Genomic DNA, 22,388 nt, shown 5'->3' on the forward strand with positions numbered 1-22,388 from the left:
ATAACCTTCTAAAAACATGGAATTTGTGCCTATGGGTGAAATCTTTGTTTTTCAAGTGGATGTTTTTCTAGGCCCCAACACTGTTCAAGACTGATCAAGACTGTTCAAGACTGTTCAAGATCAAACTCCTTCCAGACCTGTGCTGATTGAAGAGTCTGGGCCTTAACTAAAACAAGTATTGCCTGAAAACCCATCCAAAGCTATTCAAGCCTTTGGAGAAAACATGTGCAACAAGCTGCAGGTTCCTGTTACCAGACTGTCTGCTGCACGGAATGGTTCAGTAAATTGTAACCAGTTCTTAATTCAAAGTGTTCTTTTTGTCAGGTCCATGTGTGTACAGGAATTCTAGTCACAGTTTGGTACTAGCTGAAATATGGAAGTGAATTACTATTTCGGCTGCTGGGTTGGTTTTGCTTTTCATTCTTTTGAGTAGGTGCAGTGTGGCAGAAGCCAGAAAGCGGAAGATGGAAGGGTAAGTTCTGACAATCTCCTCCTTAATAGTCATTGGCTTCTTACCAGCATGTTTATTTTTCATTTTAAAATTTAGGAAGCCTTTAAAAAAGTTCCTTATGGAAACCTACTTATTCAATTTAAGTGCTTCCATAGTTCAGATGTATTTACATAAATCTGAATAGCCAGAGAAAGGTTCACGGTAGTCTCTAAAAATCAATACACCTCTTCAAAAGATATTTTACAGGTGAGTACCAATTTTACTTTTTCTAGAGCAGTTTTTTTTTTTTTCCTCTAAATGGGCCAAATGTCTGCCTTTGATGTTCAGACCCTCACAGACTACAACACTGAAATCAGCAAAGACTTGGCTTGGAGAACTAGCATGTGATAGTCCTGTACATTTTCCTACTGAAAAATGAGATGGTTACAAGCCTTCTGGAATCCGCATGAAACTTTCATTTCTCTAGTCGTTACATAAAAAGAATTCCATTTATAGTTTGAAGCTACATAAAGATTAAGAAGGAAGAAAGTACCAGTGCTCAATTTAGATAAGAATTTGAATTGCCCCAAGGATAAATCATGAGTGTACACAGATTAGTTCCAAGTTGGAGAGGAAAAAATGGTTAAGCTTAATAAGAAAGGAACCTAAGAGCAGGAATACATTTGGAGAAGTGAAGGCTTCTTAATTTATTGAAGAAGTTTTCTCAAACATAAAATGTATCAGAACTTAACCGTTCAGTGTAGTTTATATACTTCAACTGAAAAAAATGTCTGAGGAAATCAGAAAATAACCTTTGATACTACCCACCTTTACAAAATTTTTTATTAATATTTGTCAGAGACTCCATAATTGTAAATTAGCTTCTTAGAATACATTAGCTCCTTTGAGAGGTCTTTCAAGACACAAAGATACCATTTAGCAAAAAGCCATAATGCATTCTAATAGCAATATCGTGCCTTGGCAAAACTGAAGCAGGGGACTGAACTATACCCTAGTGACTCAAAAGAGTTAATGCACACCTCTAAGTGCTTTTATCTAGAAAACAAAAATAAACAAAAAAATTGGTAGATATGCCAAGAAAATCTGCCAGAAAACTCTATGGTAAACCTTAAACAGAAGCTTCAACTTCAGCAGGACAATCAAAAGCCAGTGTCATTTTCTGTCTTCCTTTCCCACAAACTTTGGAATAGAACCTTAGACTTATAGTCATAAAACCTAATTTATTCACTTTTCCTCTCTTTTTGATCCTAAGATGAGGTAAAACTTTGTTTTCTGAAACTAGAATGTTACCTTTGCATGGACAAGTTGAGACGTCATTATAGGACAAAGACAAAATATAAGAATAAGTTCTTAACGGGAAGGGAGAGAGGAAAAATCTGTGTTTAAAAAAGTTAACGAAATTAGTAAGACAGCCCACTACGAGTCATAAAAAAAGGGAAACTATGTTTTTTTTTTTACTTTGTCAAAGTTCTGCATCTGTTCTCGGTTGGTAAGCCAGGACTCCATGTCCTGGGCAGTCTGAATCACAAATGCTTCGTAATCTGCAAACATCTGTGTGAAGCGGTTGGCAAAGACCTCGCGGAGCTGCACATTCAGCTGGTAGTCCCTTAGCTCAGCCTCTTCACACTGCAGCTTTAAATCCTTTTCTTTTTCACTCAGAGAGGCAGAAAGGTCCATTTTTTCCACGGTCACACCAGTCCGCTTGGCCAGAGCTTGGAGGCGGGCTATGGTTTCATTGCCCTTCAGTAACTCATACATGCTGATGTTATGAGTGGAGACATTGCCATTCTTCTTGTCATTAACCAAGTCCTTAAGAACCAGATTCTTCAGTTTTGTGGCACTCTCACTGCAATGGAGACTGCCCTCAGGAGGGATACCAAATTGAAGAAGCACTTCAGAGAGTTCCTGGATAAAATCCACCTTATTGGGGAACTGTGGAAACTCTTCAGGCAATTCAATAAAATGGTTGTCAATATCCACAAAACACAAATTAGCCTGAAAGAGAAAAAAGTAATACAAAGGTTTTAAAATAAAGGAATTTTATATTCTAAAATATCCTTGCCAACTATTTTTTTAAGTTCATTTATTCATTTTGAGAGAGAGAAAGAGGCAGAGAGAAAATTCCAAGCAGGCTCTGTGCTGTCAGCACAGAGCCTGACATGGGGTTCGGTCCCACAAACCATGAGATCATGACCTGAGCCAAAATCAAGGGCTGGATGCTCAACTGACGGAGTTACCCAGGTGCCCTCTTGCCAACTGTTATAAATAAAGTCATAGATTACACTGACTTTTCAAAATTAAGATATAACTGACATATAACATTTTGTTTCAGGTGTATGAATCAATATAGATTATGAAATGATTACCAGAGTAAGTCTAGTTAACATCCATCACCATAAATAATTACAATTTTTCTTGTGATGAGAACGTTTAAGATTTTATTGTGCCTTTTTATGCTAACTTTCTCAAGGCTAAGAATTTTTATTCTTTAAAAATTTTTTTTCTAGCATTTTTATTCTTCAAAAACAAATTTCAGTTAAGCATGGGACTCAATTCCAGCTCAGGTCATGATCTCACAGTTTGTGAGATTGAGCCCCATGTCAGGCTCTGTGCTGACAATGCAGAACCTGCTTGGGATGCTCTCTCTGCCCTTCTACCGCTCACACTTTCTCTTTCTCTCAAAATAAATAAAGAAAAAAAGCAGCCAGTTATTTAAAAAAAAAAGTTCTTTTTCCAGCATTTTTTCCCCTAAGGTGAGTATTTTATACCATATTTAATATATACGGATAATTTTCTCTGGGATTTAGCAATTTGTTATAATCTGGACATGATTCTGTAACACAGAGCATCCATTAGGCATTCCTAAATGAGTAAAGGTACACAGAGTCATAGTACCTTACAAATAGAAGGCACTGGGTAAAATGTTCAATGGATGAATCCAGCCTGAACTTCCTATGCCATTCCACTGCTCTGACACCATCTGTAATTTAGAATTAATAATTGCTAAAATTTAGCAGCTTAGTACCCCCAAATGGGATAAAATTGGCAAAGAGCAATCCAATTCACAAAAAATTCACAAATTTTCAGTTTATCCAAAATTAGCTTCAACCTCTTAGACCGCAAACTGTTTCAGAAGTTATTAGACAAATAGCAGGAGACAGTGGTAGAGGCAAGTGCTTAGACAACTACAAATGATTGCCCCTTCAATAATTAAGAGCTGATTCAGGAGATATTTTTGAGTTGAAAAAAAGAGGAAATAGAAATCAGAGCAAAGTTTTTTTGAGTTTGCTTATGCAATAGATTTTGATTTTATATTGAATAAAAAGACTTTTAAATATTTTCTAAATAGTTATGGACAATTCAAGTGGCCAAGTACATGCATGCAATTCTGATTATCCCTCAGGTACTTGATTATTATAGTAGACTCCGAAACAATATTTTACTTTTACTGCTCACACTCTCTTAATCAGAACAAGGTTGTCAGTGTAAAGGAAGATTGTGCTCATAGACCCTGGAAGGGTGGGAGGCCAAAGGTACAGCCCAACACATAAAACTGATGCTGACTACATTAGTGGCTGGACACAGGGCATAGAGTGGAAGTCAATCACCAGAACAGAAGTTTCACCTTGTGTCTCCCTGTCTCTCCTATAGCCCGGCCACCCAGGTCAGCAAGGAGACAATTCACACTGTCCTTTGATCCTGTATGGCCAGGTAAGATAAAAGGAGGAGAGCAAAGAGTTGGGTTTTTATTTTTCTCTTTTGATCCCTGATCTTTATGTTAGGTGCTGATGTACAAGAAGTACAGCAAAGTTCTACATTTAGCTCAATCGAAACTCAAGAAGACTTTCCTCCATCTAAGAACAGAGAATCAATAACAATTCCTCAAGTCTGAAGTGACCTCTGAATTCAACTGTTTATTCTGCAGATGAAATAATTGAGGCCCAAGAAGTTAGGCGACTTCCTGACACCTGTTCTAGATAAGCATCCTCAAACAGCCTGGTGGCTTAAAAGATTTTTTCCCTACAATTTTCCTCATTTCCAACATCAGTAGTTTACTCTAATTAAAATAAGAGGTGAAGTCAAATCTTGCTGAAGACAGTATTGCTGCCTACAGTTTTCTGTAAATCCACATCCTTATATATGTAACTATAGTCTCTAGAAAGCAGGGTATGTTGAAAGACTTAGGGGGAGAAAGTAGGTCACTATAATTCAAATGGATGATTCAGTATCTTTAAAAATGGAAGAAAAAAATTCACTAACTTGCTAATCTAAATGTTAGCCAGCAACCTCCCACCACTTACATTTTGTACCATCTCCTTCATTAATGCCTTCCTGCTATCTTCTTCTATCCTTCTATGAAAAGAGAAAATGATACATCTGGGAAATTTTAATGCTTGTTATGCTCATATAACCACTGCTGAGCTGAAAGGGCCGTAGGGCAAGGCGGGTGTTCCAGCACCACAGCTAACTGGCCTGCCTTCATGATTCCATGAGTCTCTCATACCCTCCTATGACTGTTTAGGTTGGGGACAAGTTGGGGCTTTGATTATCGCAAAATAAAAATAGAACTGTTAACTTGCATTATGAAGACTTATGGAAGAAAAACCGAAAAGCCTTTTTTCTAAAACAAACAAGAACTCCATATAATAGGGCATTCTGCTAAGTCACTTTTTTACTTTTAATACCATTAAATTAAAAAATTCCAACAGAAAAAAATAAAAATAAAAATTCTATCAGGAGAGCGCAATAAATATTACATATGCAATAAAAAACACTCTTGACATCTCAATCTTATATTGTTTTAGGACTAAATATTTCTCTATTTTTTACTATCAATGCTGCTTACACACGTTCATGGTAAGTAATCACGTCTAGTTAAAAATGAAAAATGCAAAAAAAAAGAGAAAAGTTCCCTTAAAAGAAAGGGAACAAAGACTTAAAGTTTAATCATTTCTTCTGCCACGAAGCTTTCCCATGTCCCTACCCTAAAGGTATTCTGATTTCCTCTGCATATATGCTTAGTTCATTCATTCCTCTTAATTATTTTTTTAACCTCTGTTATTGATATTTGTAAATGACTTACTTTGGAAAGCAAAAATTACATCTTATTTATCTTGATGTCTCCTAATGTATCCTACACTGGTAGTGTATGAGAAGACACTGTTTGGTGAATGAATGAATAAGACTCAAGGAGACGGTCATTTTGTGGAACCCCAAAGATGTACACAGGAGGAGGAAGTATCCAGGAATGTGAGGCCAGGGCAGCTCTCTCCATGCTTACTAAGGAATATAGTTTCTCAACGGCTGAAGTTAAGCTGGCATAAGGGTAAACTGGAGGAGAATATTTAAATTTTTTTTTAATGTTTATTCATTTTTGAGAGAGAGACAGAGAGCATGAGTGGGTGAGGCACAGAGAGAGAGGGAGACACAGAACTTGAAGCAGGCTTCAGGTTCCAAGCTGTCAGCACAGAGCCCAAAAGAGGACTTGAATCCACGAACCATGAGATCACGACCTGAGCCGAAGTCGGACACTCAACCGACTGAGCCACCCAGGTGCCCCATGGAGAGAATATTTAAAATATTCCCACAGAATCTCAGGGGCAAGACATAACAAAAACAAAGTGGAAAAAGCAATTTCAGTTTTTCTCTGGATTTCTTGCCCACCATTTACTGTAAAGACAAGCAAGAATGGGAATAAGCGAAGTACCCTTCTCTGCAGTTCATCCCCAGTGCTGTATCCTTCTACCGTCACTTTCTCTACCCCACCCCCTGAAAAAACAATTTAACAAATGGCTACCTGTGCCTATCATTTTAGAACTATGGGGAAAGTAAGTGGGTGGTTAATTATAAGTCTATGTAGTTACATTAGTTAGCTAACAACTAAAATCATACCTTCTTAAAATAATCATTTTGCAAACTTATCATCTTCATAACTATTCTAAGAAGCCCTGTCACTATTTTTTTTCCCATCACTATTTTTAACTACTATTTTATTTTATAGTTTTCAGGGAAAGGAGGGAGGAGGTATTACTAGTGAGTGCATTTAAGTCAATTTTAAAAATGGCTATTTTTATACCTACATCTTCCTCAAATTATGTGAAGTAGATTATTTATCTCATTGTAAAATGTTATGAGCACAAGGTGATCTGTGTGTATTTTTTTTTTTAATTTTTTTTTCAACATTTTTAAATTTATTTTTGGGACAGAGAGAGACAGAGCATGAACGGGGGAGGGGCAGAGAGAGAGGGGGAGACACAGAATCGGAAACAGGCTCCAGGCTCTGAGCCATCAGCCCAGAGCCCGACGTGGGGCTCGAACTCACAGACCGCGAGATTGTGACCTGGCTGAAGTCGGACGCTTAACCGACTGCGCCACCCAGGCGCCCCTGTGTGTATTTTTTTTACTCTAAAGATAAGCAAAGTTAAAAATTCTGAGAGCTAATGCAGCAATGTCTGTGATTTTCTAAACTTTTAACTCGTTAAATCAATCCTCTTTAATAAATGTACATACCCATCTATTCATAGAGTAGAAGAGTATGAAATAATCTGGGTCAGCTGTTAGCATTTTCTCCCAAAATAATGATGTACTAACATATACTTTCTATACAGAAGCACTGCTATTTTCACAGCTGACCCAGGTTATTTCATATTATTCTACTCTACGAATAGATGGATATGTACATTTATTAAAGAGTATTGACTGGGGCGCCTGAGTGACTCAGTCAGTTGAGCATCTGACCTTGGCTCAGGTCATGACCTCACAGTTCATGAGTTCGAGGATCTGCACTGGGCTCTGTACTGACGCTTAGAAGCCTGGAGCCTGCTTCGGATTCTGTGTCTCCTTCTCTCTCTCTCTCTGCCCCTCCCCTGCTTGTGCTCTCTCTCACTCTCTCTGTCTCTCAAAAAACAAATAAATAAACTTAAAAACGTATTGATTTAAAAAGTAAAAAGTTAGAAAATCAAAGTCACTGCTGCAAGAACTTTCAGAATTTTTATCTTTAGAGTCAGAAAATATACACATATAGGGAGACAGAAAGATTTCCCCACTCCAAAAATATATAGTTGGCATTTAAAAACTCTCAACAATTATAACTCATGTAAAAATGGGAAGATAATATTTATATACCAAAACATACTGTCTTACAAAATATCACTTGATTAATACACAAACAGACCAGATACTCAACAAGAAACTAAAACATGTCACTATTTAAGTCCTTAAACTTAAATTGCATTTAAAATACATTTGGCTAATCTATTTCTTTTTCCTTGAAAATTTAAAGGATTACTTTTTGAACTGACAAGATACTTAGATTAATCTAATAAAAGAGAAAACAAGAGAGTTCAGGTAATAGAGAAAAGAGAGATAATGGGGAGGCAAAAGCAGAGAACGTGCATAAGCTCAAAAGAGCAAGACAACTTTTATAAGCATTTTATATGATCCCAATCAAGCTATTTTTCCCTGAACAAAAATGTTAATTTTGGAAGGGAAATATTCATTGGAATAAAGTAAGCAATGGATGATTACAGGAATCTCTAATGGGTATAACAGCTGTAGCTTAGTATGTTATTTTAAATTCACTTATTAAAATGAGAATCTCTATGGGAAATAAGAACAAATAAAAGCACAGCACAGCATGAAAGATCTTATTAAGAAAGATGCTAATTAAATAGCTAATAATATCATATAGTTAACTATTTAATGTTTTTTAATAGGCCATGGCACTCTCATCACTGTTTCATTTCAAAGGTTTTACAGTCCAATTCCGAGTACCATTAACAACAGATAAAAACTACATTCAAAATACTTTCAAGAATTCCTAATTTTCTTAAACAACATCTGAAAATACAATACACAGACAGCACAGTAACCTTAAGGTGGCCTAAAAGCTAGGGGTTAGAGTTTTTATCTCAATCACCTAGCCAAGCTGACATTTAGAAAAAAGCTGATAACTAGCTTAGGTCTGAAAACAAAGAATACTAAAGTATTTGATATTTCCATTATCTATAGTTTGCTGAAAGATGTTACTTTTCATTTGAAGGAAGTCAAGAATCAAATTCATCTCAATTAATGATGTGAAGATGTGAAAATCGGGGCTATTTTGTTTAAAAGTAGAATTTATAAAATAAATGAGGGGAAAAAGGAATTAAATGCTATTCGAATGATAAAGCAACTAGATAATGCTACTGTTGCTCCCTCCTCACAGATTTATCGCTGTGAAAACTTGCCACTGTCCTGTTTGAACCATGCTTACTTAACTAATGACTAGTCCCAGCAAGCATCAGGAGTCAGGATCTGCACTCTATGGTTCAGGCTCTACCTTAGCCCTACTTGGAAAATTCAGGACAGTCAGAGACACAGTTTAGACAAAGACAATGCTAAGAAAAGTGGTCTTGACCTAAATTAACAAACAGCAAATGCTTCATCACCCATTATAAGTTTTACCTCTTGAGGAAGTTCTAGTTTAGAACGGTCAGTTCCTTCTTTTGACTGAAGGCCCATCAGATAAGGGACAGGAGCATCAAGAAAATGTAGCAGAGAAGCAGGGAGGATGGGCACATAAACATGCTGCCATTGAAATGGGAACAAAAGTGTGGTGATGCCTTCCGCCACAGTCATCAAGCGTTGATAATCTGCACAGAACAAGGAAAAAAGGAGGGGAAGATTCCAAATAAAAACATAATCACTGCATTAAGCTTGAAAATATTAATTTCCAGAATAAACTCTTGTTCTAATAAATAAAATGTTTCTTTATGATCATGCAGAAAATAGGTCTATCCCTCTATAATTAAAGAGTTAAATGGTTTCACTTGAATGGTATTAAGGGGGTAGGAATAGGTGGGAAACCTTATCATATTTTTGCTTCTGAAATCACCAGTATGTAAATTTACATTCCCTTAAAATGTGAAGGAAACAAGAACTAACAGAATTGTTCCTGGCATGTCTCCTATTGAAAATGTATAAGAATATTGCTACTGATCACTTTTTGTATACATGCAGATCTATATAATCCCCAATTCAGAGGCTCTTTTTTTTCTTGTATGTATGATCATGGTGATGATGGCCTATGGTTATCCTGATAATACTTATTTTAGCTTTCATTTCATGGGTATAAGAAATCAAACAAATACATGCATTCATAATTATACGTCTTATATTTAACCCCCAACTACATAACTATCAAATCTAAAAACAAAGTGAAAGTTATCAGAAAATTAAAAGTTGGTTTTTGCCTGTGTTTTGTTTACATTAATTAATTTATCAAAACTAAAAACTGCTTATAATATTAAAGTGCCCCCTCCTCATTTTAGATATAATTGACATATAATACTATTAGTTTTAGGTGTACACATAATAATTTATGTATATATTGCAAAATGATTACCACAGTAAGTCTGGTTAATATCCATTACCTCACATAGTTACAAATAAAGTGTCCTCTTAAACCACTCTGCCATGGATTACTTTATATATCCACTGTCTATAATCCCTACTTAAACCTTTAGAGGCAGATGTGTTTAGAATTCAGTTTTCTTCTTTAAATTTATAAAGGTAATATTGTGCATATACCACATACATAAAATAGCCGGGGCAGGGCCCTATAAAAAAACACATTAATATTTCTGCAGCAAACTTTATGAGTGTCCTAGTAGGCAAGATAAAGAATTTAAAAAGGCCTGGTTCAGGTCTGGTTTTCTAACAAATGAGTTACAAAAAGAATCTTTGATTTTCTGAATTTTTTTGGATTTAAGAATTTGATTTAAGAATTTAAAAATTAAGAGATATTATGGACTTGTAATTTTGCTCTCACAGACTTCATTAAGCACAAAAGGAGTAAAATCTGGGGAAGGAAGATTTTGAGGAGTCTTTTAAAAAAGGTTAAAGAAAATGACCAGATGCTATCTGGTTCATGTCCACCCAAAGAACACCTGTCCAAGCATAAACAGGATGTTTTCTGCTTAAAAGTCTTTCTTGTGTTGTTTTATAATTCGTATACAACTATCTTTAATAGTCTACAGTGGGTTTTTGGTAATGAATCATCAGCTATTCATAGCCTAAGTAAATTAGAAGTTTCCTTATTTGATTCACTATTAAGATGTAAATGTTAGGGGGGCCTGGGTGGCTCAGTTGGTTAAGAGTCTGACTTGGGCTCGGGTCATGATGTCGTGGTTCGTGAATTCAAACCCCACATTGGGCTCTGTGCTGGCAGGTGAGAGCCTGGAGCCTGCTTCAGATTCTGTGATTCCTTCCAAAAAATAAACAAACATTTAAAAAAAGTTTTTAAAAAGATGTAAATTTTAGGTGAAAACCTGTTTATAGGTATATATATATATATACCTATGTATATGTGTGTGTGTGTGTGTGTATTTTTTTTTAATGTTTATTTATATTGAGAATTTGAGAGAGCACACAAGTGAGGGAGGGACAGAGAGAGAAGGAAAGAGAATCTCAAGCAGGCTCCACATGTACAAAGCCCAACAAGGGGGCTCAATCTCATGACTGAGAGATCACAACCTGGGCATGATGCTTAACTGACCGAGCCACCCAGGTGCCCCTCAAAGGTATTTTTTAACAAATAAATGATTGCTGGAATAATACTATATAATTTTTCTGCATATCTACAACTTAAATAGACTTGATTAGATTTTGTCCAGAAGAGACTAAAGAACTTTTAATTTTTCAGTAGGAGAAAATGGTAACTACTCAGACAATAAACTATGCACTCAAAAATCGCACTTCTTGCATATTCATATATTCACTTAATTATCTGCATGGCCACATTATGAAGAAAATTCAAATACCCATTTACTAAGCTGTGGATACTGCTCATTACAGAGAATTTTTACCAACTGACTCATACTTACTATGTTTAAGTGTCCAGAACTTATATGGATCAGAACTACTGTTTGGAAACAATCAAATTAAACATTTTTTTCCCTCCTCTACATTAAAAATGTAAAGATTTTAATAGTGGAATATAATGCAAGTTTTCAAAGGCCTTTCATAGTAGGAAGGGAACTTCAGGAAGCTTCCACAGCTTTTTGGAAGTGATGATAGAATGAAAGCACAGGGTGCCAGAGTGGTTCAGTCAGTTGAACGTCCAACTCTTGGTTTTGGCTCAGGTCATGATCCCAGGGTTGTGGGATTGAAGCCTGTGTCAGACTCCATGCTAAGCACAGAGCATGTTTGGGATTCTCTCTCTCTCTCTCTCTCTCTCTCTCTCTCCCTTTGCCCCTCTCCCCTACTTGTGCACTCTCTCTCTAAAAATAAAAATTAAAAATTAAAAAAAAGAGAGAATGAAAGCACAATGTTGCTCTACCAGGAAGAGGTATTCCACATGTCACTCCTGAAGTCTGAGAAACACAGAGCTCATTGAAAACTTAAGAGAAAGAAAAAAATTAACTTCATAGTAATCTCATTCACATATTTTATGATTTGACTATGTTCAAAATGTACAGTATGTATTATACAGATGGACTATTAGAAAAATAACTTGATTGTTCTGGTGTATGTTTGCTAACTTCTAAAAACTGCTATTAGATTTACTGTGGGTTTCTATGGAGTTTTATGGTTCTAAAAATCATGATCAAAATAAACTATTTTCAGGAGTTTTTTTGGTATTGTTGATTAAAGATTAGTTTTCTAAGACAATTACTTCCTTAAAAAAAAGTCTGTTTCAAACTTAGCTAACTTCTTAAAAAAAAACCAAACATTAAAATCTAGATTTTAAAAAAGAATTACAGTTTTTACACATTAAATGGGAGAAAAATCTAAAATATCTTTAAGTAATTTATTTTTTTTCTTTTTTTTTTAGTATTTCTTTTTAAAAAAAAAATTTTTTTTAACGTTTATTTATTTTTGAGACAGAGAGAGACAGAGCATGAACGGGGGAGGGGCAGAGAGAGAGGGAGACACAGAATCGGAAGCAGGCTCCAGGCTCTGAGCCATCAGCCCAGAGCCCGACGCGGGGCTCGAACTCACAGACCGTGAGATCGTGACCCGAGCCGAAGTCGGACGCTCAACCGACTGAGCCACCCAGGCGCACCTTTAAGTAATTTAAAGTAGGGGGATATTCTTCCTCCAATCCCTTACCCACCTCCAACTTATAAAAACCTTACTTAAGAATGTTTTTAAGGAAAAGGAGTGAGAAGATCCATTCGGTTGAGAAATACTTAGTAGTAATCATTTATTCTGTCAATGCACTTCAGTTAAAAACTTCAGAAACACACCTGTTTTTGAACAAGTTGGGTTTACTACTAACTCCTTATGGAGAGGGAGAACACACACTATGGGGATCTGTGGAATGTCTTAGTAAGTAAGAGACAGGGTTTAGAGATAACGTATTACAGCATTTGGGCTGGGTTGGGACAATTTTAGGTAGGGTCTAAGGAAGTGGAGATTTGTTTTGGATTAGATACTGTCAGAAATCAAGGCAATTCTAGGAGCGCCTGAGTGGCTCAGCTGGTTGAGCACCTGACTCTTGATTTTGGCTTAGGTCATGATCCCAAGGTTGTAGGATCAAGTCCTGCATCAGGCTCAGTGCTTAGTAGGGAGCCTGCTTGGGATTCCCTCTTTCTCTCTTCCTCTCTCTCTCTCTCTCTCTGCCCCTCTCCCCTGCTTTCATGTGCACTCTCTCTCTCTAAAATAAAAAAGAAAAAAATCAAGGCAGTTCTATGACAGGGTATCTCAATAAATCTGACCTATGGGGAATGCAGACTAAGGGGGGTGGCTAGAACTGTACTTGGTAAAAAAGTAGAACAGCAGCTACTAATTCAGCAAGAGAAGAGGACGTTTGGTATTTTGTGAGGTGCACAGTGATCTTGCTTGAAGTAGATGTTCCTGTGAGACTATTTATATGTTCTATAGAACAACAGGGCTCAGCTGTGAGCATCGGATCAGTTTGCACTTACAGTGAGCCCTAGTTTAAGAGCTAGATCAGTTCCTCGGTGTCAGGGCTACTTTAATATTTCTTTCTCAATTATAAGCCAGACATTGGTGAAAGGCTCAAGACTCTAAGCAGTCAGATCCTGTGTCAGTTACATATTTATTGCCTCTTAGTTCCAAATTCACTTAGTACATGGTCTAAGCATTTTCTTTTACCGTAAGCACAATGTTAAGCTTTGCCAGTAGAAAGTAATGCTGAGGCACTGCAGGAAGGAGCTTCTCTTCCTAGTTCCACAGTACAACCGCAGTGTTTTGTTTTTGCTCCTGTTGCATGGTTGATCCGCAGTGTGGATATGTGAAGACATCTGGTCGTAGACTTCCCCAGCCACATGCCGAGTGGGAGTAGCCTCAATGATTGGGCCAGTAGTCATCTTTCCATGGCCCCGCTAACACAGATATCACATACCCAGATTTCATACCCACAGTGGTGTCCTGACAACTTCTGTGTGCCCACTCACCAGCTACAGCTCACTTGTACCTCAGAGGTTTGTTTTCCACTTGCCCAGTGACTGAGGATCAGCTCTGGACCAGGCAACCCATCGACCTTCTCCACTGGGCTGCAACTGCTCTTTCTTCAATGAACTACAAACCTTAGCCCTAGGAAATGGGTTACCCTCCAAGTTTGTCCTTCCTTGGGTATATGTTAAGAGTTTTCTTCATATCTTTTTTTAAAATTTTGTTTAATGTTTATTATTGAGAGAGAGAGAGATAGAGCATGAGCAGGAGAGGGGCAGAGAGAGAGGAAGACACAGAATCCAAAGTGGGCTCCAGGCTCTGAGCTGTCAGCACAAAGCCCAACGCAGGGCTTGAACTCACGAACCATGAGATCATGACCTGAGCCGAAGTTGGACGCTTAACCAACTGAGCCACCCAGGCGCCCCTCTTCACGTCTTTATAGTCACTTTCTATTATAGCTTAGTCATTCTTCATATTACATTTCTCTGTTTAAAGTACAGATGTGGTTTAATCTGTTTCCTGATTGGACCTAGGCTGAAAGGTCCAGGGTTTTAAGCAGTCAAATCAAATGCCTAATAGCGTGGCCACTTTTTTTTTTTTTTTTTTTTTTTTTACTATTGGTAGGAAAAATGTTCAATCTTATAGAAAATAAATTCTTCTAGTAATGGCAAGTAGCACCCTGGGCTATTTTCTGGTTTGATTATGGAAAACTCTCACATGGAGAGTGAAAATCAATTATATACTTTTCCCTCTTCTACCAGACACTGAAAGACTGATATAAATGGTTTATATTTCCTTCAGCACAATTCTCCCACTTGCTGTGGATATTCTATGTTTATTGTTTCCAGTTCTATGTTTTCTTCAAGACTGGCTGAAATGTCACATCCTTTTTAATAAGGCAATTACTTAGTGGAAACAAGACAATTCTTTTTAACTCAATCAAGAAATAAAAGAGCTTTCTTTTTTAGGTATGATTTGAGATATTTAAATATTTTAGGAAAATTATTTTTTCTTTGATACTCAAAGAATGTGTAAAAGACATTATTTTCATATTTAAGACATCTGTCAGCATGGCATATGAGGCTCTTCATGATGTCTCCCTTTCCTACCTCATTTCTTACCACCACCCCACAGGCAGTCAAATAATTTGCCTATAGTTCATTCACTGAATCTAACATGTTTTCATAGGTTTCTGTGCCTCTGTATACACTTTTTCTCTGCCCAGGAGGTCCCTTTCCCTTGTAGTGTCTGGCTAAGTTCCACTTTTTCCTTAGGTAACAGTTCCTTTGCAAAGCCTTCCCTAAATACTTATCATTACTAGAGTCCCATCTACATGTTTCCACAGTACCCTAACTTTATTTCCATAAGAGTAATTATTCATCTCACTAAAACTATTACAATTCTATTACAATTATCTGTTTATGTGTCTATCTTCCTTACTGTACCATCATCTGCCAGAGAACAATGACTGTATTTTTTTTTTTTTTCCAACGTTTATTTATTTTGGGGACAGAGAGACAGAGCGTGAACGGGGGAGGGGCAGAGAGAGAGGGAGACACAGAATCGGAAACAGGCTCCAGGCTCTGAGCCATCAGCCCAGAGCCTGACGCGGGGCTCGAACTCCCAGACCGCGAGATCGTGACCTGGCTGAAGTCGGACGCTTAACCGACTGCGCCACCCAGGCGCCCCTAACAATGACTGTATTTTTAATCTCACAATTTTTGGAACTTGGTATAGGGCCTACTATGTAGTGAGTGGTCAGTAAATGCATGTTAAGAAATTAATAGGTTGGGGTGCCTGGGTGGCTCAGTTGGTTAAGTGTCCAACTCTCAGTTTCAGCTCAGGTCATGATCTCATGGTTTTGTGAGTTGAAGCCTCACGTGGGGCTCTCTGCTGACAGTGCAGAGCCTGCTTGGGATTCTCAGTCTCTTCCTCTCTCTGCCCCTCCCCTACTCGCCCTGTCTCTGTCTCTCTCAAAATGAATAAACTTAAAAAAAAAATTAATATGCTAATATCTAAGGTAAGCAAAATAAAATAAAGCTATTTGGATATTTAAAAAATTATGCTTTACCACATTATACAGAATATACTGTCAAAAATTTGCCTCACAGTGGCTTATATGCAGACTTTGAGATGGCCCTGCCTCCGCCATCTCAGCCCCTTTCTAACCAGTGTCATTGTTTTGTTTTTTTAAATTTTTTTTAAGGTTTATTTATTATTGAGAGACAGAGAGAGACAGAGCATGAGCATGGGAGAGGCAGAGAGAGGAGGAGACACAGAATCCGAAGCAGGCTTCAGGCTCTAGCTGTCAGCACAGAGCCCGGCGCAGGGCTCGAAGTCACAAACCGCAAGATCATGACCTGAGCTGAAATCGGACGCTTAACCGACTGAGCCCCCTAACCAGTCATTGTAAAGAACAAGGTCAGCCCCACTGGGACAGCTGAGGGGTCTGCAGTTAGACCTGAGGCAGAGGGCACAGGACATGGAGTGGCACAAGGCAGTTCCAGGGTTGGCTGGTGGCTCAGTGTCCCAGGGGGAGGCCATGTCTAATGAGATTTGCATACTGCAAAGTGCTGCCAATGGAGGTAATGAGGCTGGTAGTGTCCAGCACACCTTTGGTGAACATGATGATAGAGCTGGAAGATTACACACCTACAATCCTGGGTGCAATGACTGGTTACCACTTGATGTCACCTGATGCTGGCTTTGAGGCCTCTAGCACATGCATAATTCGGCTCATCTCTCTGGCTCCAGAAATTCATCTCAGATACTGCCAACAATGTCCTACAATATTGCAAAATGAAGAGGATAGCCTCTGGAAGCTCTCAAAACAAGAGCAAGAATTACAAGTTTTCTTTCTTTTTATTTTAAGTAGGTTTTACACCCAGTGTGGAGCCCAACGAGGGGCTTGAACTCATGACCCTGAGACCAAAACCTGAGGTGAGATCAAAAGTTGGATGCCTAGGGGCAAATGGGTGGCTCAGTCAGTTAAGCGTCTGACTTTGGCTGAGGTCATGATCTTGCAGTTCACAAGTTTGAGCCCTGTGTCAGGCTCTATATAGACAGCTCAGAGCCTGGAGCCTGCTTGAGATTGTCTCTCCCTCTTTCTCTGCCTCTCCTCTGTTCACACTTTCTCTTTCTCTCTCTCAAAAATAAATAAACATTAAAAAAAAAAAAAAAGAGTTGGATGCCTAACCGACTGAGCCACCCAGGTGCCCCAAGGATTACAAGTTTTCTAACAGAAGAGAACCTGACGCTTGACCTCAGCAAGTACGGTTTCAAAGTGAAGAACCTGTGCCACACTTCACTTGAGCTAACCTAAAACATGCTTGTTTGTCCCCTTGTCCCCACACTGACCTGTTTTCATAATAAACTATTATAACAGCAACAAAGATTGCCTAAAGCTCATGAAGATATTACAAAAGACAGAGTACAAATGCAAATCAATATGAAAAAGTTCAACCTCAAAAATTCAATGGGGAAAATGAACCACATTTTGCTTATCAGGTTGACAAAGATTTGAAAGAAAATCACAATAAAGGTGTGGAGGAAAAAGTATTTTCACAAGTTGGTAGAGTTTTCTATTTGGCAGTATCTATCGAAAGCTTAAAAATATATAGATCAGGGACGCCTGGGTGGCTCAGTAGGTTAAGCACCTGACTTTTGGTTTCAACTAAGGTCAGGATCTCACAGTTTGTGAGTTCAAGCCCTGCATCAGGCTCCACACTGACAGCACAGAGCTTGATTAGGATTCTTTCTCTCTCTCTCTCTCTCTCTCTCTCTTTTCCTCCCCTGCTCGTGCTCTCCCTCTCTCTCAAAAGAAATAAATAAACTTAAAAAAACCCACTAAATTAAAAAAAGAATGGACTAAAATAATGACATATGGAATAAATTAAAAATATACATACAGGGGCGCCTGGGTGGCTCAGACGGTTGAGCGGCCGACTTTGGCTCAGGTCATGATCTCGCGGTCCGTGAGTTCGAGCCCCGCATCAGGCTCTGTGCTGACAGCTCAGAGCCTGGAGCCTGTTTCAGACTCTGTGTCTCCCTCTCTCTGACCCTCCCCGTTCATGCTCTGTCTCTCTCTGTCTCAAAAATAAATAAATGCTAAAAAAAAAAAAAAAAATTAAAAAAAAAATACATACAGATAAGATCATTTAACCTATCAGTTCCAATTCTAGGAATTTATCATTTAAGTGTACAAAAATATATGTACATAATATTTTATGTATAAAGTGTCATTTATAACAGTAAATTATTTGTAATATCCTAAATATCTAGCAAGAGGAATCTGGTTAAAATAATTATGGCCAGTTATATAATGGGATATACTGGACCTATTAAAAGCACATCTATATTACTAACATAGAAAACCAAAGGGTGCTTGGCAGCAGCTAGGGATTAAAAACTTGCTGAAATTCTACTTCTGGGTATATCAAAAGAACTAAAAGAAGAGACTTGAAGAGATATTTGCACATCTGTGTTTTTAGTAGCACTACTCACAGTAGCTAAGAGATAAAGCAACTCAAGTGTCTGTCAATGGATAAATGGATAAATAAAATGTGGCATATACACCCACTGAAATATTATTTAACCTTAAAAAGGAAGGTAATTCTGACACATGCTAAAACATGGATGAACCCTAAGGTTCACTTACGTTGAGTGAAATAAGCCAGTCACAAAAAGACAAATGTTATGTGATTCTACTTATATGAGGTATTTAAAGTAGTCAATTCATAGAAATAGAAAGTAGAATGGTAGTTGCCAAGGGCTGGAAGGAGGGGGACATGGGGAAGGGAAGTGTCCAACAGGTATAAAGTTCCAGTGTTACAAGATGAAAAATTCTAGAGATTGACTGCATAACAATGTGAATATACTTAATCCTAATGAACTGTTCACTAAGAAATTAAGATGGTGAATTGTATGTGTTTCTTTTTTTTGAGAGTGAGAGCAAGCAGGGGAGGGTCAGAGAGAGAGGGAGAGAGAGAATCCCAAGCAGGCTTCATGCTGTCAGCACAGAGCCTGAGGAGGGGCCAAATCTCACAAACCATGAGATCGTGACCTGAGCCGAAATCAAGAGTTAGATGCTCAACTGACTGAGCCACTCAACTGACTGATGCTCAACTGACTGTGCCCCAATTGTATGTGTGTTTCTTTAAACACAATTTTCTAAAAACTTGATAAATCTAATCTATATAAAGATACTTTGTGGGCAAAAAATCCACAAAAAAATGGGTAATTGATGAGAATAATCTGAATTTAACTGAAAAGGATTTTTTATTTGACAATGGATGATTTTTACAAAAATATACACGTGTCTCAAAGTCAAATAAGGTTTGCAAAATAGGTAATGAACCAGGGACTCATCGAGAATTGTGTTATTATTAAAAATTCTTATTTAATTCACAATTTTAAGTGTAAAAAGTACATTAATCACAAGTAAGCCATGACACTCTGTAGAGCCTCAAAAAATCATTGGCAATGGCTTGACATCAGGCATTTCTTTTACACTTTTTTAAAGTTTTTTTAATGTTTTATTTATTTTTTGAGAGAGACAGTGTGAGCAGGTGAGGAGCAGAGAGAGAGGAGAACAGAGGATCCAAAGCAAGCTCCATGACAGGCTGAGAGCAGTAAGCCCCATGCAGGGCTCGAACCCATCAACTGTGAGATCATGACCTGAGCTGAACCTGAGTCGCTCAACCAACTGAGCCACTCCAGCACCCCTTAAATGTTTATTTATTTATTTTGAGAGAAAGAAAGAAAGAGCACATGTGTGCATGGAGGAGAGGCAAAGAGAAAGCGAGAGAGGCTCCATGTCAGCTGCCAGCACAGTGCCTGATGCAGGGCTTGAACTCATAAAGTGTGAGGTCATGACCTGAGAGGAAACCAAGAGTCAGACACTTAACCAACTGAGCCACCCAGGCGCCCTGATATCAGGCATTTTTTAAAACAAATTATTTAAAATAAAAATATATGTATCTATTGGTAAGAATATAATTTTCTAAAACCCATGACTACCCGTGAAAAGTGAGATCTCTTATTGCTTCAACAGAAGATTAAGTATCTATGTATATAACTATGTACTTGAATTATTGAAAGTAGGTTAAATACAATTGGTAATTATTGGTAAAAGAGAAAACAGACCTGGATAACTTTCCTATTTTATATTATTAATAGTTAAATTATACCTAGCAGTTGTTATATTCTGTAGTAAGTAACACAATCAATCTTCATTTTAATTTTATTTCAGTGATCTTTTTCTTTTTTAAAAAAAAAAAATTTTTTTTTTTAACGTTTATTTATTTTTGAGACAGAGAGAGACAGAGCATGAACGGGGGAGGGGCAGAGAGAGGGAGACACAGAATCAGAAGCAGGCTCCAGGCTCCGAGCCATCAGCCCAGGGCCCGACACGGGGCTAGAACTCACGGACCACGAGATCGTGACCTGAGCTGAAGTCGGATGCTTAACCGACTGAGCCACCCAGGAGCCCCAGTGATCTTTTTCAAATACTTCTATTTATGTCAGTATGGTGGACTAGAGCTCCTTTATCTATCTATCTATCTATCTATCTATCTATCTATCTATCTACCTACCTACCTACCTACCTATCTACCTATCTACCTATCATCTTACCTGTATATCTATCTTTTTAAAAATTTTTTGTTTATTTATTTTTTGAGAGAGAGAGAGAGAGAGAGAGAGAGAGGGAGTGAGTGAGTATGTGTGTGTGAGGGGGAGGTGCACAGAGCAAGGAAGACAGAATCCGAAGCAGGTTCCAGGCTCCGAGCTGTCAGCACAGAGCCTAAGGTCGGGGGGGGGGGGGGGGGCTTGAACTCCCGGACTGCGAGATCATGACCTGAGCTAAGTCAGCCGCCCAACTGAGTGAGCCACCCAGGTGCCCCTCTATCTTTTGAGAGAATGAGCATGAGCGGGGGAAGGGCAGAGAGAGAATGGGACAGAAGAACCAAAGCAGGCTCTACATTGACAGCAGTGAACCCGAGTCGGATGTGGGGCTCAAACTCACAAACTGTGAGATCATGACCTGAGCTGAAGTCAGACACTCAACCAAATGAGCCACCCAGGCACCCGCAGAGCTCCTAACCTAAACTCAAATACTAAAAAAACAATTTTAAAACATTCAGTTCATGAATATATTGATTTGCAAAAATTAGGGGAATAAGTCATTAGGGCCAGAAACAAAATGGGAACAAGAGTCCAGTGTGGTAAAGCTCAAAAGTCTAGCTATCTTTGAGGCATTTACTGATCCCAGGTGGCCTACAGCTTCAGTTTTATTTCTGTGCATGTTGAAGTCCAAGAAGGGGTGGGATTCAGACAGTAGATCCTGTTGTATAAAGCCAGGACCCCCAAATGGTAGAAATCTCAGGGAAAAGAGATGGAAAAAGGAAAAAACAAAAATGAAACAAGAATTAAAAAAAAAAAAAAGCCACTGTGCTGACAAGAAATTTATCTGTCCTGGTCCTTGCTCTGGGAAGAAGAGGTAAAAAAAAACCCTTGAGAATTCTTATCTACTGGCCAACATTCAGGTATATTTAGGGCCCAAAGTCATGCTATCTGTATGACCCAAAGAAACACAAAGAGGGAGAATTTTAATTTAAGGTAGACCTGTATGTGAAGGGGCACCTTTGGTGTCCGAAGACGTAAGTCAGTTGAGCCTCTGACTCTTGATCTCAGCTCAGGTCTTGGCCTCAGGGTTATGAGTTCAAGCCCCATGTTGGACTCTGCACTGAGTGTGAAGCCTACTTAAAACAAAATAAAGGGGTGCCTGAGAGGCTTAGTTGCTTAAGTGTCTGACTCTTCATTTTGGCTCGGGTCATGATCTCACGGTTCATGGGATTGAGCTCCATCTTGGGCTCTGCATTAACAATGTAGAGCCTGCTTGGGATTCTCTCTCCCTCTCTCTCTGCCCTTCCTCTGCTTGTGCACACTCTGTCTCAAAATAAATAAAAATTTTAAAAATGATAAAATAAAATAAAATAAAATAAAATAAAATAAAATAAAAGGAGACCTGTGTTGCCAGTGAACTTAGATGTTTAGTGAAAGAAAATACAAATCATTCCTGAAGGAAGAAACCCTCAATCCTCAACCTATCAGATACTGAATTTATCTGATAAATAATATGAAATGCATATGTTTAATATGTTTAAGGAAATTAAAGAAAGAATTAAGAAATAAAACCGTTTTAGGGCCACTGAAAGTAAAATGTCAAAGGAAGGGTTAACTACAGATTAAACACAGGTAAAATGAAAATAAATAAGCTGGAGACAGATGTGGAGAAATCATGCAGAACACAGAGAAAAGACAGAAAAAGAGTTTGAGAGATATGAAAGACTGAGTGAAACAGATTAACAGATTTAATTAGAGTTTCAAAGGGAAAAAAAAGAAAAAAAGATGGACAGAAGTAACATTTAGGAAGATAGTTGAAAATTTCCCAGAAACTACTGAAACACAATGACACAAGATTTCAGGAAATACAACAAATCACAAACATAACAAATAAAGAAATCCTATCTAGATA

The 22,388-nt window shown here is 38.0% G+C and overlaps 1 protein-coding gene across 6 annotated transcripts in view; it reads right to left on the bottom strand.

Moving 5' to 3' along the window:
- Positions 1–22,388, bottom strand: part of DENND5B (DENN domain containing 5B) — a 195,057-nt gene that overhangs the window by 74,441 nt on the left and 98,228 nt on the right. For all 6 annotated transcript variants that reach the window (XM_043562863.1, XM_043562864.1, XM_043562865.1 and 3 more), the window contains 2 exons: positions 8,897–9,084; positions 1,910–2,446 (listed from right to left, as the gene is read on the bottom strand). In XM_043562863.1, the coding sequence (XP_043418798.1) occupies positions 1,910–2,446; positions 8,897–9,084 (725 nt within the window). The remainder of the gene's footprint in view (positions 1–1,909; positions 2,447–8,896; positions 9,085–22,388) is intronic.

This window comes from Prionailurus bengalensis, chromosome B4, assembly GCF_016509475.1.
Source record: "Prionailurus bengalensis isolate Pbe53 chromosome B4, Fcat_Pben_1.1_paternal_pri, whole genome shotgun sequence".
NCBI classification, from domain to species: Eukaryota; Metazoa; Chordata; class Mammalia; order Carnivora; family Felidae; genus Prionailurus; species Prionailurus bengalensis.